The 17,155-nt window shown below is 54.0% G+C and overlaps 4 protein-coding genes across 4 annotated transcripts; 1 reads left to right on the top strand and 3 right to left on the bottom strand.

Moving 5' to 3' along the window:
- Positions 1-1,341: 1,341 nt before the first annotated feature.
- Positions 1,342-1,777, bottom strand: LRP88_03177 (uncharacterized protein; the record flags this gene model as incomplete). The annotated part of the gene is made up of 2 exons (XM_083239807.1): positions 1,342-1,581; positions 1,673-1,777. The coding sequence occupies 2 exons, from the start codon at positions 1,775-1,777 to the stop codon at positions 1,342-1,344; spliced, it is 345 nt and encodes a 114-aa protein (XP_083104937.1).
- A 5,248-nt stretch (positions 1,778-7,025) lies between these two features.
- On the bottom strand, positions 7,026-9,418 carry LRP88_03176 (DEAH-box ATP-dependent RNA helicase PRP43; the record flags this gene model as incomplete). The annotated part of the gene is made up of 2 exons (XM_083239806.1): positions 7,026-7,142; positions 7,229-9,418. 2 exons carry the CDS (start codon positions 9,416-9,418, stop codon positions 7,026-7,028), a joined length of 2,307 nt encoding a protein of 768 aa, XP_083104936.1.
- A 689-nt stretch (positions 9,419-10,107) lies between these two features.
- LRP88_03175 (protein arginine N-methyltransferase) lies at positions 10,108-12,674 on the top strand (the record flags this gene model as incomplete). The annotated part of the gene is made up of 4 exons (XM_083239805.1): positions 10,108-10,245; positions 10,353-10,962; positions 11,013-12,445; positions 12,495-12,674. The coding sequence occupies 4 exons, from the start codon at positions 10,108-10,110 to the stop codon at positions 12,672-12,674; spliced, it is 2,361 nt and encodes a 786-aa protein (XP_083104935.1).
- Positions 12,675-12,808: 134 nt separating this feature from the next.
- LRP88_03174 (HET domain-containing protein) lies at positions 12,809-14,712 on the bottom strand (the record flags this gene model as incomplete). Its single annotated transcript, XM_083239804.1, has 2 exons — positions 12,809-14,634; positions 14,688-14,712. 2 exons carry the CDS (start codon positions 14,710-14,712, stop codon positions 12,809-12,811), a joined length of 1,851 nt encoding a protein of 616 aa, XP_083104934.1.
- Between the last annotated feature and the right edge of the window lie 2,443 nt (positions 14,713-17,155).

The raw sequence follows: 17,155 nt of genomic DNA, 5'->3' as shown, positions 1-17,155 counted from the left end.
GCCAGTCCGTGACTGGGCGGGCGGCAATTCATCACCAACAAGCCGTCCAATCCTCATGCTCTGCTCGGCACCTAGCTCAGCCTTGACGGGGTCCAGCGTATCATTGGCACCACCCTCCAAGGACTCAGACACGTGGAGCTGGGTGGAAACCGTTGTGCTTGATCCGCATCGAGGAAAGCCGGCCGTTTGACGAGCGAGCCCGCTGCGACAGGTACGAGCCAATCTCCAACGACAAACACCATGACTGACAAGACAGTATCGCCGAGCTAGTTGGGTTGAGGGAAACGGCTCGTCCGGCTTCGGTTCTCGGGGTCCTTCTGTCGTCGCCTTGCATCAAGAGACCCTCTTGGTCCGCGCCTGCGTTCGGCTCCCGTGCGTAAACCTGCTCCATCCAATTCATCAGCCAAGTTTCCTGTCCTGTTCCAGCTCAGACTCAGAATCGCGCTCTTTGGGAAACCCATCTTGGTGGGTCCAGGGCCCAGGTACCGAGACACACGACGACTGACTGATAGGTAGACCAACAAGGATCATCAGGCGAGCTCTCATTCTGTGGCACGCCACATCTCGCGACCCAGCCCTGGCCTTCGCGCCTTGATCTGATGCCCTCGACATGATCTCGTGCGCCTGGATCCCATCACTGACTCGCCCAGCCCGCCACAACCACAACCTCCGCTCCCCGAGCCTCACATCACATGTCGCGCGCGGCGCGCGGACGTTTTTCGAGCGGGTGATCAACACGAAATGAAATGAGATGCTGCCTCGTCAATCCCCAATGGGGAGGAGGGTCAAGAAATCAATTTCCCGGCTCCAGGACCGCCAAAAAAAAAAAGACAATAGATGTTCCCATGCCCAGTGAAACACACATACGCGCCCGTTAGATGATTCCCCAAAAAAAGAAGCCCAGTAAAAAACAAAAAAAGAACAATTCCAGAATGGAGTCCCCCGTCTCCAGAAACGTCCAACACAGCGCATGGGTATCTCCGGGGGGTTTTGTTTGCTTGCGATCTTTCTCCAGCCACCAATCTCCCGTTGCATCCAATATTCAGCGTCGCAGTCGCAATGTCTGCCTGCGAATGAATCCCGTCAGATCTTTCAGAAGTCGTACACTGCACTACGCCCGATGGCGCGTTACAATCCGGTCAGCAGTCGAGAGAGAGGCTTGCAGTCTTGCTGGTGTTTATCCCAGATGAGATGCGATTAGATCCTGTCCTCGTGCATTTCCGTCGTTGATTCGATAATCCCTTGTCGTCGATAATTATTTCCCAAGCTCAGTTCAGTTATCGTCAAATTTGGTTTGGAGGAGCCCTTGGAGGGTGTCCCTCAAGGCCCCCCCTGCCCCTCTCAGAAGCGATGATGATGTGACATGATTCCCGGTATGCCTGGCATAGCGCTGGTCACGGGGATCGATGGCGGTGGTCGGTTGGCCTTGTCCCTGAGCGTCCAGTCGTCGCCAGGTTCTGAGGGAGCTACAAGCTCCATGAGGGTGTACTGAAGGATGCCGTCGAGGACTTGGGGCACGACGATGTCCCGGGGAAGTCCCCATGATGGGAGATGGGGTTCTTCGTTATCGCGACCATCGGCCTGATTATTTTGTCAACCACTGGTCAGCAAGCGGATCCGCATTGCGATGCGAAAAAAAGGAAGCATGGCATGAGAGGGAAGCTATGCTTACAAGACATGATGCGCAAGGCGCATTGTTCACCCAAACCCAGTTGGGGCAGTTGTGTGTGTAAAAGTACTTGCATCGGTACTTATAAAAACCACCAGCGCCGCTCATTGTGTGTTGTTGATGTATGGATATGGAGGAGGATTATACGGCGTGGGAGGAGAGGAATTGGGCAAGATTGAGGTATGGTTGGTGAGAGTCAATGGGCCGAGAGGAACGGAGATGCGAGACACCAGGTCTTATATGAGGTAAGTTACCAGGCCAGGCGATGATGGGAGGAAGTGACGTGAATGCGAAGCTAGCACGGAGAGCGGGCTAGGCTGGGGGAAAGGGTCGAACGATGTTCTTGTACTACCGCTGATGAGAAGGGCGATGGCCAACATGTCAAGGATCCCCAGGGCTGGGCGGAGCTCAAGGGCTCCAAGCGGGAACGGGCTGGCATGATGTGAAAGGTGCGTGCCGTCGTATACTCAGTACCTGCTACATACTACCTACATCGTGGACTGGACTGGACTGGGAGCACAGCACTGCTGACGTCTTGGGGACAGCTAAACTCGATGGCGAATGGCCGTTGGCGTCGCAATGCCATTTTTCATGGGATTGACTGATGCCCCCCTTGGTCGAAGGGGCCCCCCGCTGGGCATAACGATGCAGTGGGGGGACCACACCCAGTGATGACAGACAGGGAGCCCCTGCGAGACTTCCGGAAGAGGGCCGGTGGGCTTTTCTCTCTATCCACAGCAGCAGCAGAGCGAGTTGCAGAGAACGGACACGGGCAGACAAGACATGCGTCTTCTGTTGACGAGGTTCTTGCGGTTGGACCCTCTGTTGACTAGTACCGTATTGACAGACTACTGACAATGTGGGCACAGGAAACGGTGGTGCCGACAGGGCCGGGGAGGACGGCCAAGCGCTTCCAGAGGCTCGCTAGAGAAATGTTATTCAGCGTTAGTGGCATCCAGACGCTGCGGTTCCCGCCTCAATCTGCTGCTGGGCTTGCTGGGCTCGGCCTTTGAGGCGATCGGATGGGCTGCCGCAAAAGCCAAGTCGACAGCCTGGACGGCGTGTGGTTCGTCAAGACGTGGGGCCATGGGACGAGAGCCCCAACGGGCGTAGCGGCCGGCGGAAATGGCGTGAGGTAGAGGGGTCGGTCCAGGGGGGGCACCTCGATGAATGGAGTGGAATGGATCATGGATGACAGTGGAGGGCGTGTCGCTTGTGTGGTCTCTGGGGAAGGGACGCGATGCCGACCTACGACAGACACGACACGACATCCAATGATGGATGCAGACAGGCCATTCGTCCATCCCTCTCGGACGTGCCTGAGACGAAGCGCCGTCACCATGATTTCCCCCGTCGACGCGGACCACGTTCAAGGACCACCACGGGCCGCTCTGCTGAGGGCGCCCACCGGCAATCACAAACATGACATCGTCAGGGCAATGTCAAGGGGAAGGGGAAGAGGAAAGGGGAGGGGGGGTAGGCGTTGGCGAGAGCCGGTTGAGCTGTCTGCATATCTGTGGTGTTCTCGGGCCAGTCGGCGTCAGGGCCTGAAGCCACTTATCTGCGAGGCCCATGGTCAACGGTCGGCATGTTGTGGTCGTCCCATGTCACCATGTGTCGTGCCACGAGCGACAAGCACGGGCACGACCCGAGCGCACAACGGATGCACAGGTATCCATCATGGATGTATGGCATGGCGAGCATGGGCAAAGCCAGCCTCGGGACCTCATCTCTGGGTTCTTGGTCCTTGGGATTTCCCTTCCCGTCCCTTTTGATGTGGAGAAGGGGACCTGTCTCTCTTTTTTTTTTCTTTTTTTTTTTTTTTTTTTTTTTTTTCTGAGGCTGAAAAAGGGTTGTCTCTGTTTGACATGTTGGATGCCAATGCATCTAGAAGGCGAGGGAAAAAGCAAAAAAAAAAAGGGGCAGAAACGGACCTCGCCAGAGTTGAAGGGACGGGAGATGCGGGATCCACAAGCGCGTGGCGCCGCACTTTTTTTTCTTGGTGTGGGTATACGAAAAGTATATCCCGACGTGTAATTGCCGGATATGGTTCAAACACGTCGTGATCATGGCACTTGCTTTTGCCTGGCCTGGCACGATGAAGATCATCTGGGGATGCGTGCTTTTGTGAGCAAGATTGGAGTCTTGACGACTGATCACGATCATCAACATGGACTCCATCATGGTTGGTCAATTGTTCAGTCAGTGTCATGAGACATATGACATGTGGCAGTGAGAGCCATTCTCTCAGGGTCCCCTCCGTCTCACATCGTCTGTTTTATTCTAGCTGCTTCACCGAGACCTCCGGTACGCCTCCATTCACAAACTTGGGTGTCTCACCTTGGCGCGGCTTCTTTCGTTTGTTTGAGGGGAACCTGGACCTCGGCTTCATCGGAAGCACTAACTATTGCTGCGCACGCGCGCTGAGACGACGGGTCCAAAGTTTACCACAAAAACCACGCAGAGGCTGAGCAGAAGTTGGCGTTACTCGTTACTGCGTAACTAAAACTGCGGTTTGAGGCCACAAGGCGAGACTCTACAAGAGCTGACGCGAGATTGCATTGATTCTGCCGAGCTCAAACGACACGCAACGTTTGACGCATCGGCTACACTGCTACGCTACGCTACCCCTCGGTCAAGCGCATTGCATACGGTAGCATTCGTTGGTCTTCCCGGGCAACTTGATTCACCTTGATTCCCCCAAATAGATTCCGGGGCAAGGGGGAAACGGCAAGGAGCTATGGCCCGCCCAGATGGGATCCAATGCGTGATGGCTCAGCGGTTTCCGGGAAGGGCCCTGCAGCAGCCGGACAATATTCCCCAGGGCAGGGCAGGGAATGTCATCTGCCCAAAAGCTCGAGCCTCTCTGGCAATCGAATGTGGAAGCACTGGCTTCGCTGGCTCATCAAGGGAACGGAACGGGCTCATCGGACATCTCGTGTTTTCGTCGACCTTGATCCGGGTTTCCGAGGTGGGCAATTCGCTCGTTCGGGTACACCTTGCAAGAAATGCGGTAGAGCAGCAACCCTGATGACGCCCTTACTTGGATGTTGTTGCTTCTAAAGGCCATGTGCCTTGGATATGAAGGTTTCTCCTGATCCGACAACAGACAAGGCTGCAGCATCCCCCGGAAACAAACCTGGCTCTGGGCCTGCAGTTGTAGACCCCCAAGCCTATCGAATTCTCCCCCCGACCAATCATGATATATCCGGTTGACCCTTCCGCCGGTGAGCCTGGACGGGGGGGTCGGTGACTTGACTTGTTGCTAACTCGTTTGTACGGTGAGGATCGGATCACGATACTCCCTCTACGGCTGTCTGTCCCCGTTGTCCCGGCGCCGGGCTCAGATACTACTTGCGTATTATGTCGCGTGGGGTCTCATTCATGTTCATGATGATGAGAAGAGGCTTTACCCAAGCCACACGCCGTCGTCAATAAGCTGAGCTGAGCTGAGCTGGACCTCTGAAAAAGACGGCAAGCAAACAAGCTATCTTGACTGCAAGTAAACTAGCTGGCCTCGCCTCACCTCGCCTCGCCCAAGTGCTCACTTGCTCTTGTCCCCCTGGTACATACAGTTACCAAGTTACCCCATGGTTCTCGCCCAGTACCCTGCCATGGTGGCTGCACATGCCATGTCCTCGTTGGGAAGGGATCCGCATGGCCGGTGCCTGTCCCAGCTCTGGTTTGCTTGCTTTCGAGGATCGAAACGCGCCATCACTCTCCCTTCGCTTCTGTTTACCTCTCTCTCCAGATATCATATCAGACCAATTCATTCAACCCGATCGTCGTGTCTGTCAGTTGTCATCCCCCCCCACACGGAACTCACACCCCTTGCCCTGAATCCTTTCAGTATTGTTGCTTTTGTTCCAACACCTGTTCCCAGGTGCCCGGGAATCGGGTTAACATCTTTTTATCCCACGCAGCAATAATTGCTTTTTCCTTCCTCTTTTGCTTTTCGCTTCGATCTCCCGCCTCCACACAGCATCACGATGCGATGTGACGGGGAGGGGGGGCAACCCACCCTTGTCAAAAACACCACCCTTGCTCGAACGGAACCCCGGACGATGAGCCATCCATTCAACCCCTCCGTGGGATAAGCATCGCCACCAGACAAAGAGAGAGAGAGAGAGAGAGAGACACACACACACTCTTGAGGAGTCTAAAAGCCGTTGAGACTAAAAGGTAAAGTTGCACCCATCGTTTGTTCCGCGGCGAGCGGGTGTGATTGCCACCACCCCCCTGACTTGCAGCCGCCCATGACAAGGATAACCTTGTCCGTATTTGCATCATCGACTTCATCTTGACGTGTAGCCGTTGGGGAAATCAAGAAACGACTTATCGCATCTCAGCGATGAGATGAGAGGAAACAGAGAAAAAGAGAGACACACAAGAAAGATTGCACAGTCAGATACGGCAGGTATCTACTGCGGAGGCACAAGATCCGAAACAGGCGTCGTGCAGCAATCAATGAGATTGCATGTTTTGGAATCTGTAGTCAAGGTTTCTTCTAACAGCTTTACTCGTCCAGTCCAGTCCAGATATGATATGAGCCTTTCTATCCGCCACCTCTTTTTTTTTCGTCCGTCCCTCCATCCATCCATACACAGACGCGCATATTCCTCAACGCTCTCTTGTCTTCTCTTCTCTCCTTTGCCTCTTACAAACATGCGCGCGAGTGAAAAACAGCCAAATAAACGCCCACTTCCCATCACACCCTATTCAACCCCCCCCTCTCTTGGCATCCACAAATAGATGACCATAGAACGAAACCGATTCTTCTCAAGATAGAGGGGGTGTAAAAGAGGAGGGGAAAGAGAGAGAGAAAGATTCGAAATACAAACAAAAAACCAACCAGAACAAGTGGCTGCTGCACATATAACGCCGTAGCTCAACCAGTCACTAACAAGGAATTTCCACCAACGGTCGGGGTCTGAAGGAGGGTGGGCAAGGGGAATGAATGGGTTTTGCTTGTTTGAGATGGGACATTACATTCCCACCCGCATACAACCCAGTCCAGTCCAGCCCAGCCCAGCCCTCTCTTCCCCCCTCCGCATTTTCCAAGAGAGATCCCTTCCCTCCCCCGGTTGGTCCATGCGCTGGGCATAGACTAGACGGCGGCCGTTGTGATCCATGGGAGAGGGCCGCAGGCAGGGTTGGAGTGCAGTTGAGGTGCAGTTGCAGTGAGGTGCAGTGTGTGTGTGTGGTCTTGCAGCAACGGGATACCCGACACACAGAGTGCGCACGATCGATCGCGCTTCCTTGATCCTTGTTTGCCCTTTCTTTCCAGCCCCGTTCGATTACTGCTTGCCCTCCTCCCCTCCCCCCTTTCGCAGGGTGGCATATGAGCTGGAGGGCCTCATCTGCCAGCCTTCATGGCCTCCTTGCGCCGCTTCTTCTCCGCGGCACGAGCCAGAGACCGTTTGACGTCGCCCTGCTCAAAAGAGTCCAGATCGTAGTAAGTGGGGGCGATTTCCTATGGGTGATGTTAGCAAAGCTGTGCTACGGCATTCAAGAGACGCTCCCTCCCAATTGAAGACGAGCAATGAGAAGACGACTTACCAATAGCCACTCGGGTCGGATCCCCACGCATGTTCGGATGTATTGCTTCGATGTGAGCACGAATTCGTTGTACAGGACCCAGTCAAACTCGGTGCGGAGGACCGTGGATGGATGAATCAGGACGGCTTGGTCGTCCTTGACAGTGCGGTACAGCTTGCCCGAGCTCTCCTTCATGGCCACCTGCATGAAGAAACCGGCCAGCAACGCCCGTCGGATGTTGGTATAGTAGTTCTTATCCTCGAATGGCGTTGAAACAAGCTCCAGCTCGTTCTTCTCCATGATGCGCTTGAGCTGCGTCCGGACGTTGTCGGCGCTCGAGAGGTGACGGAACGAGAGGAAGTGCTCGTGGCACCAGGCCTTGACGCTGCTGGGGTCCGATGTCGCCTGGCCCTTGAAGGCGTGGTAGGCGTTGAGGAGAGTGAGGTGGTCACCGTCGGGGTGCGCAAAGTGCGCCTTCATCTCATCGGCGCGCTTTCGGTTGTTGGCGGGTCGCATGAAGATCTGGGGGACTGAGAGAAGGGAGGTGATGGAAAGGATCTCATTGGAGCAGTAGAATTCGGGCGATGAGATGAGCATGACAGCCAGAGCGGGATCCAGAGGGAACTCGGAAGCCAGACCACCGAGGGTTGTGAGCTCACCGTCGTCGTCGAGACAGGCGAGGTAGTTGAGCTCCTCCAGCGCACGCATCATGGTCTCGGGGGCAGGGGGGTCCATGAGATCGAAGTGGACGAGATCCTCAACGCCAAGCTTCTTGAGTTCCAGGACGGTGTTGGCGAGGTTGGAACGGAGAATCTCGGGGTACGTCTGCTCAATGAGCTCCTTCTTGAAGGCCTTCTCGGTGTATAGGCGGAAACACTTTCCAGGCTTGGTACGACCAGCACGACCGGCTCGCTGCTGGGCGGAAGCCTTGGAGATGGGTGAGACGAGGAGGGACTCGACACGGATACGCGGGTTGTAGATCTTTTGCTTGCTGAAGCCAGGGTCCACGACGTACACGATACCATCAATGGTCAAACTGGTTTCGGCAATGTTGGTGGAAACAATCACCTTGCGGCCGGGACGACCGCCCTTGCGCAGAGGCGCGGGCGCCTTGTCGAAGATGCGTTGCTGCTGGTGAGGGGGCAGCGTACCGTAGAGGGGATACACAGCGAGCGGGCCGGCGTCGACTTCGCGCATCAGCTCGTCCGCCTCGAGACTAATCTTGCGACAGGCGTCCTCAATTTCATCTTCACCAGTCAGGAACAGCAGGACATCACCCTCGGGTTCGGAAGCGTGGATCTGAAGAACGGTGCGGATGGCGGCCTCGACGTAGTCGCGCTCGGGCTCGGGCGTATAGAAGATTTCGACGGGGTGGGTTCGACCGGGGACGGCGAGCAGGGGCGCGTCGTTGAAGTACTTCTGGAACTTTTGCGCATCGAGAGTAGCAGACATGATGATGATCTTGAGATCGGGGCGGCGCATAGAAATCTGCTTGAGCAGAGCCATGAGGATATCGGTGGCCAGGGTACGCTCGTGGGCCTCGTCGAGGATGATGCAGCTGTAGCGGGACATCTCGTGGTCGTGCATGGCCTCGCGCAGAAGCATACCGTCGGTCATGTACTTGAGCATGGTCTTGGGGCCCGTCATGTCCTCGAAACGAATGCTGTAACCGACCTCCTCTCCCAGGGTGACGTCCATCTCATCGGCGACACGCTGCGCGACCGACATGGCGGCGACTCGACGCGGCTGGGTACAGGCAATGAGCTTGCCAGTGAGGTGAGGGAGCTCATCATAGACGACATACTGCGGGATCTGAGTAGTCTTTCCGGAACCCGTCTCACCGACAAAGACGAGGATCTGTGTGGAGTGGTACTTGTCCAGGAACTCCTGTCGCTGCTTGTGCACAGGGAGATCGCGACGGCCCTGGAGGATCTGGAAGTACTTTTGCGAGTGGGGTCGGCCAGTGAAAGGGTTTGACTCCGAGTCCTCAGCCTTTGAAGCCTGCTTTGCCGTTGTCTGTTGCCTCTTCATGCCGGCGAGAGGGGAGTCTGGCGAAGGCTCCTCGCCGTGGCCGTTGCTCGCGCCGTTCTCGTACATGTGCGCAAGGTAGGGGTTGCTGCGGTCGGGATCGGCGGCGTCCTTCTTTGCCTTTTTCCTAGTAGACTCGTCTGCGTCGGCACTAAGACGCTTTCCTCCCTTGGCATCGGACATTGTTGTCTTGGTGGTGACGGAGAGAGAGCAAGAGATGGCGAGGCTGAAGGAGAGGCCGGTGATGTTTGGGAGGTTGATCTCCAGCTGCCAGAAAATTTTGGCGGGACTTGGAGGCGGTTGCCTTATCGATAAGGATACCTGCAGCACAGTGTGAGTCACTAACCCAGGTGTGCTCTTAGAGTAACGTTGAACAGGTTGTGTGTGTATTGTTAGCGATAGACGGATTGGGTCTAATTTGAACAAGCTTGAAATTAACTTGTAGTACTTTGATACTGAAAACCATTTGAATTCTTCAATTACTTTATCTTCTATGTTTCTGGTGTTGAGCCAAGCTTGCTGCAGTCCTGGCGCACACTGTGCCCACTTTCAGGGTCCTTCTCATGTTCCATCTCTCACCGCGAAAAGAAACTCTTCTGTGAGCTACTCCGAATGTCAGCGTGGAGGGCTTCACTTGGATAAAAGAAATCATCTTTCGAAGGAGATACACCTGATAAAATCTCTATTTATCTCTATTTTTCAAGATCCAGTCCTTCTCTTGGCATCAGCGCGAAAACGAGGCGCATCCCACTTCCCACAACCAACGATTAATTGATTTGGCGGGGTGATTTACTCCACCATTGGAAATCTCAGCTTGAATCTTTCTTTTCAACCACAACCACCAAAAGACGCAAAAGCTCACATCTGCAATCATGGCCTCGGACGCCTCTGGCTTCGACATGTCCGACAGCTTCGGCCCTCAGCGCCCCAGCTTCAACATCGGATATCACGACTCGAACCGCGATGAGCCCCTCACCGACTTACAGTACGGCCATCTGCTCAACCATGGTGTAAGTCGCAAGTCGCCTGCGTCAAACGAACGCCTCAATCGCCGGTGGAAGGGCTATGATGCCTCGTGTGCGTTGTGTCGGGGCACTCCGGTTGACTCTGTGAACAGCTGGCCTTTGCCACGACTCCCATCACCAACACTCACTTCCGCGAGCGAGTCTTTGCCCTCGTGAGTGAGCATCTCGCCGCTCTCTCTGACAATGGCGAGAATGCCACCACTACGGCGACGGGCTCACGGGCTGAGCCTATCCTGCCGCCTCTGACGCCCAAGGATACCAGCATGTTTCCTTGCGCTGCTGTCAACACTTACACGGCAGTCATCAGCCCTTGGATCGACCTTGGCTCTGCCAACCCCATCATCTCGAACATCTCCCGCCAGGTTTTGAATGTTGAAGTTAACTACGCCAACTTCTGTGGTGTTCGCAGCATCATCATCCCCGGACCTCGACAGGACGCTTCGATTGATGGTGGAAACCAGAGTCTTGCGCAGTATTCGCGTGCTGTTGAAGAGGCTCTCACCATTGGCAACCGATTGACCTTTTTGATCCACATGCCCATGTACCGGGAGCCCGAGGTAGAGTCTCAGGGAGTCAGCATCTCTTCTCTTGAGGTCAAGACCCCTACCAAGACCGAGGAAAAGGAGATCGACCTCCTTGCGGCGTGGGATTCGTGGCATCATGTTCGCAGTGTCTGCAACTACAACACGCGACTCTTTGTTGGTAAGTCAAGTCATGGCCAGTATCAGGCTATCAGTTAACGCCTTTCGAAGCTCTGCAAATACCCCGTGTCATGCCTGAGAAGGACCTTCAGGACCGCTGGTTCGCTGAGCCTCTTCACTACTTAACCATCAACCCAGGAGTTTTCCAGGCCAACAAGGCCGGCTACCCCTCGCTCTCCAAGCACCACCAGAACCTGTTCTTCTCGTACATGCGACTCAAGAATGCGCCCTGGATCCTCCTGTGCGATGCTGGCCCTGACGTCTCTCACATCAAGGGCGAGCCTCACTCTCTGCTGGCCTCTCACGATGACTTCCCAACCATTGCCGAGGCCGAGTCACAAAATCAGACTGCCAAGACCGCAAACTTCCAAGTAAAGACTAACGACTACATCTCCTATCTGAGGTGGCTCGAGTCTCAACAGCCTGAATTCACCTACCTCGAGGGTGCCACATTGACTAGCTTCCAGGACTGGCTCCAGTCTCCTCTTCAGCCTCTGTCGGACAACCTCGAATCGGCCACATACGAAGTCTTTGAGGGAGACCCTGTCAAGTACAGCCAGTATGAGATTGCCGTGTACGAGGCCCTAACGGAATGGAAGGAACTCAACAAGCCTACTTCTAAGGAGGGCAAGGTTGTTGTTGCGGTCGCCGGCTCTGGACGTGGCCCCCTCGTCACTCGCGCCCTCAAGGCCTCCAAAGATGCCGGTGTTCCCATCGACATGTGGGCTGTTGAGAAGAACCCCAACGCATATGTCTATCTGCTCCGCCAGAACGAACTGGTTTGGAATGGTGAGGTCAAGGTTGTCAAGACGGACATGCGCGCCTGGAAGGGTCCTATCGTGTCTGAGACTGAAGATGGTCCTGTCTATGGCAAGGTTGATATCCTCATCTCGGAGCTTCTTGGATCCTTTGGCGACAATGAGCTGTCGCCTGAGTGTCTTGATGGCATTCAACATGTCATCTCTACGCCTCATGGCATCTCTATCCCCAGCTCTTACACGGCACACCTGAGCCCCATCTCAACCCCAAAGATCCACGCCGACATTCTCTCGCGGTCACCTGGAGACCCCAACGCCTTCGAGACCCCCTGGGTTGTCCGGCTCTTCGCTCTTGACTTTGTGGCTGAGAAGGTGCCCAACAAGCCTCGGTTCCAGGAGGCATGGGAGTTCGCGCACCCCATTCCAGAGTCTACGCTCGCTGCTCTTGAGGCGAAGCGATCCGGTGGTGTTGTCGGCGGTGGAGGCGGTAGCATGGCTGGTGCTGCTGGAGCCAACGACCACAACTCACGATACTGCCACCTCACGTTTGTGTGCCGCACACGGGGCGTCACTCATGGTCTTGCCGGCTACTTTGAGTCTACTCTGTACGAGTCGCAGATCCCTGAGAACAAGGGCGAAAAGATTGAGATCAGCACGCACCCTGAGCGTATCGACCGCAAGAGCAAGGACATGATCTCATGGTTCCCCATCTTTTTCCCGCTCAAGGTATGCTGACCCCTTTAAAGTAAGGAATTGCGATACTAACTTGGATCAGAACCCTCTTTACTTTCCTGCCGATACCGAGCTCGAAGTCAGCATGTGGCGACAGACTGATGACACAAGGGTGTGGTACGAGTGGCTCGTCGAGGCCTTCACCTGGGTTGGTCCTTCAACTCGCATCAAGGTGGCCTCGTCGGATCTTTGCAGCAGCCGCAAGGTGGCATGCCTCATGTAGATGTCGTTGGATGATATGATGGCTTTTATATGGATATACGATGCAACGAGAAGAAAAGTTTTGATTTAAGAGGTTCAAGAGAATCAACAGGACAGTCATTTCAGTCTTGATTCTGCCTGATAAGCATGGCCCTGCTATACGAGCGTTATGTCGATCTTGTCTTCGTCCCGGGCCTTTTCCCATGCTTCTCCTCTCATGATGCCATGGACATAGGCATCGCCAACAAACGAGAATCTCGAACCTTGGTCTAGTCGCCGAAGGATGAAGGGGACCCGCCCACCGCGTAAGATGCAAACCTCATCGTTCACCCGAGAGTTCTTTGGTACTGAGCCGATATATCCTTTTCGAGTCAATCCGATCGGGCGAAGACGTGATGTACGCCTCATAGCGTTGGCGAAACGAATAGCCTTGACAATCACACCCTCATCCACGCCAGGCACTTTATGACCGCATTCTTCCATGAACCTGACCCCTTGGAGCTTGACTTGAGCATCATAGTAGCTCTCATATTCGGGTCCCGCCTCCTTACTCCCCACATCGCCATTGTTTAGAACCAGTGTCCTCCAAAAGGCCTCCTTCATGCCGCCTTTTCCTGGGTAGGCACACACACCCATTCTCTCACACTCACTCTCGAGATCAGTTTGGACATTGCCGATCAAGGTGTAGAAAGTCTCCTCGGCGGCGGAGGAAGATTCTTTAACCCCGGGATAAGTTGGATTGTGCTGTCCGTAGTTGTCAGCGGGGAGGATCAGGCATAGTTGGTCGAATATGATCCCTTGGGTAGTAAACTCGGTGCCTTCGTCGTTGAACCTGACTTGAGCGGATTGATGATTGTCTGCTTGGTATTGTCCTTCATCACGGGTGGTCGAAGTATCGACGGTGCTGCCATCGTCAAAGTTGTGAGATGACCAGTCAGGAACCCAGCTCGGCAGATCGAGAGCCTTGCTGGGGAGGACGTCGGACAGCAGATGAAGACTATGCGCATTCTTTAGAATACGAGCAGCCGTGTCGATGTAGACTTGGCGGTCTGGCAAGGAATACTGAGGCGTGATGCCAAGCTGTTGTCGGTCTTTGGCCATGCCGAGAAAGGCGTATACCTTGTCTTTAGGATTGCTGCTGGCAAGAGAGTGACATCCTCCAAGCAGTTCATACAGCTCCATAGCGGGTTCACCCTCGTCGGTGTGCGAAAAATATCTCACCAGGGCCTGGTTTAGTACGTATCCTACGCCTGGTCGGCCCCCGATAAGCTCGTCTTCTCCGCCTTCGGGAGGGTAGAAGCAAGCTGCCGGCAGCATCCCTCCTGATGCACTAGCAACGAGTTGTTCGAGGGGCTCCCAGCGAAAGGTTGATTTGCCAATGATGACCACGACCTCGCTGGCCATGGAGACTTCTTGTACGATCCACGCTCTCCTGGACCACGGCAGACTGAACATGTGTCTGAGAGCAGCATATGATTCGTGACCTTCTGGTGGAAAGCCAAGTTCTACCAAAGACTCGGGGTTTGCCAATTTCGGCGTCCACTCTGCAGCATCGTCGTCAAGGTGAGAATCCAACCACTCGCAGCACTTCCTCGCCAGTTCGAGAGCGCCATCAGACACGACGCCCTCCTTTGCCGCATACAGCGCGACCATGGTGGCCTTGCGGTAAATCTCGCTCATGAGAGAGACCTGCGCATTCTTCTCCTCATCGTGACTTTGGTTGATGCAGAGCCCGTCCACCCACAGCGCCATCCTCTTGTCCGGGAAGTATGGGCAGACGTCCCGCGAGTGAGAAAACACTCCCTTGACTGCGTGGTATAGCGAGTTCGTGACGCGAGCCTCGGTGCCATTGACGGTGATCTTGTCGGTGAGCTCATCGCTACCCCATACGTACGATATAGCTATGAAGGGAGGGTCATCGTCCAGGTTGACGTGCTCCAGGGTATAGGCCGGCTCTTCAGCCGTCGCATCTGAGCTGTCTTCTGAGGTACGATAGAGTAGTCGGATTTGACGTGGGCGATTGAGTGGTTTGTACTTGAAAGTAGCTGGTTTCGAATCATTTGACGGGATTGAGTTGCTTATCGATGACATATAGCGCAAAGCAACTGTTGAACCGCATTGTCGTATGGTACGATGGGCTTGGCGAGCGGTTCGTCCAAGGACGCGCAATCTTGTTCGAAACATGACGACAACATTAACAGTCAGCGTCACTGCTGAAATCTTTGCGAAGAAGAAACGATAGAAAATGAAGGATGGAACTGGGTCGACCGAAGGAGTGTTGTCTCATTGAGCGCTGCCTGCACAAGGCGTTTCTGTGGCATAGCCACCGCGGAAGCCTGGGTTTCAATGCAGCAAGCAGGGGACGCTGCAATTGGTGGCATAATCCCAAAGGACTCAATGACAAGGGTCCGGTAGAGCCAAGAACCTCATGCTAAAGTTCTCAAGACAGCGAGTAAGTTGTGAAAGTGAAGCATATCTTGATATATCTAACGAGAGGAGACAAAACGGGACAGTGATCTGTTGCGTCACAGCCGACCAAAGTTACCTACCTACCATGCTTGGGATACTTGCTCCAATTTTATGGTTACTATTATGGAGTTAAATGAAGATTCAACAATGAAGATATGTTAAGGATGGCCTAATTTGAGCTTGTTGTCCTCTCTAAGCTGCCTTATCAACGTCATCTTGCGCCTGTCCAACGGCTTCATCTTCATCCGTGTCTGTCTTCAAGTCTCTACCCTGTTCAAGCTGTATACAGTTTGAGCTTTAATATGATGTCCATCATTGGCCATCCCTCTACCCAGGGGAACCATGGGTACCAATAGTTCAAGTGGGCAATGCGAAATGCCCCTCGGGTTCCCATGGGTAATATGTGCGCCGCTGGGCAACCGTGGGTATCTCGGATAAGCAACCCGTGGGTGCTCCTGGGTACTCATAACTACCCATACTAAAATTCGTGGCAGTTATGAGTTGTTCTGGACAGATGAGTTCTCATGGGTAATTCTTGGGTAGGAAAATACCCACGGGTATATCTGGGTAAATAACTGCCCATGGGCTCCCGCGGGCTATTGGGGTTTGTTTGACTATACCTAGGCACCAGCGGTGAGTTTGGCTATTTCAGGGGTTGTATTTGGTAGATTGGAGACGCCACTACCCGTGAGTATTTCTTGGGTAAATGTTACCCATGGGCATATCATGGGCTGTAACTACCCACGGGTATGGATGTCTTGAGCACCCAACTACCCATGGGTGCATTCTGGGTAGGTCACTGCCCATGGGTATTTCGTGGGTTGGCAGATACCCATGGGTATGACTTGAGTAGATAACTTCCCATGGGTACTCATAAGACAATATATACCCACCGTTACCCATGTTAGTCTTCGTGATAGTATGGGTCATCTTGGGTAAATGAATGCCCACGGGTACCCATGGGTTGGTTGACGTTATTTCTCCCAAAATTAGAACTCCCGATACACGCTGCGGTCTGATTGATTTCACAGCGATTAGAATAGTTGTAGGTGTCTTGTGGGTCAAAGCTGTTATCTTCATATTTCTTATACTTGGGCTTCTAGTCAAAAGATGCCACCTTCGAGATAGTCCTCCGATTCAGCGTTAGCCTCCCGGAAACCTTCTTGTTACCATGCTATATTCGCAAATAAATTACTGAGTCGATGGGCCTTTGTTAATGGACGACGGTCTCTGACTTTCCCCTGTTCGGATTTCACGCGCCCATGATTGCACTTTGATGCCATGCCCAAGATCTGGTCTACCCTGAAGCTGCCACCATCGCAACAGTGACACGAGATGAAAGACGTGAACTCAACTTGTAAATGTACCAGACAAACTGAAGCAATTGACAGTTTCCTTGGTCCACCTAATGCTGTGCCTCCTGGGAGTGCAGTACTCAGACACTTGGGCACCAGCCTATACCACCCGAGGCTCAGCATTGTACCCAACCCTCATCATGCTCCATGTAAATGCATGTGCAATACCAGGCAGAGCATCCGAAACACAAATAACGTGTCGCGTTGGTTCTCCTCTTGACCGAGAATGCAGCCCTCTTACCTTGCTGACGCCGAAAACCAGGTGTGTCGGTGAAGTTCCGAACAATCGGCACGTCTACGCGCATCCTTGAATGCCCTCAAGATGGCATGTTTGGACCCTTTAATAAGAAAAGACAATTGCGGCTCGGGGGACGGGAGCCGACAAGTTGCAGATGGAAAGACAAGGACAAGCCTCGGTGTAGTGATGGCTCTTTAAAGCATCATCCCACGTGTAAGCCAGGGACGTCATACTTTTCAGCCGCATGCTCCCTTCTGTCCGGATATTGTACCATGATGGCACAACCACGAAAGGAAGCTTGTCTGTGTAACAACCCTTTCCATTACTCCGACAGCCCAGACCACCACCACCAACACTTTGTGTTGTAGCGCATTCACATGAACGTCGGCACTTGCACAAGCCACGGCGGCCAAGCTCCGAAACATCCATCCATCCCGTCAT

The sequence above is a fragment of the Fusarium phalaenopsidis genome, assembly GCF_050370095.1.
Source record: "Fusarium phalaenopsidis strain FUZ10S chromosome Unknown contig_32286, whole genome shotgun sequence".
NCBI classification, from domain to species: Eukaryota; Fungi; Ascomycota; class Sordariomycetes; order Hypocreales; family Nectriaceae; genus Fusarium; species Fusarium phalaenopsidis.
This window is presented reverse-complemented; position numbering and strand designations above follow the sequence as displayed.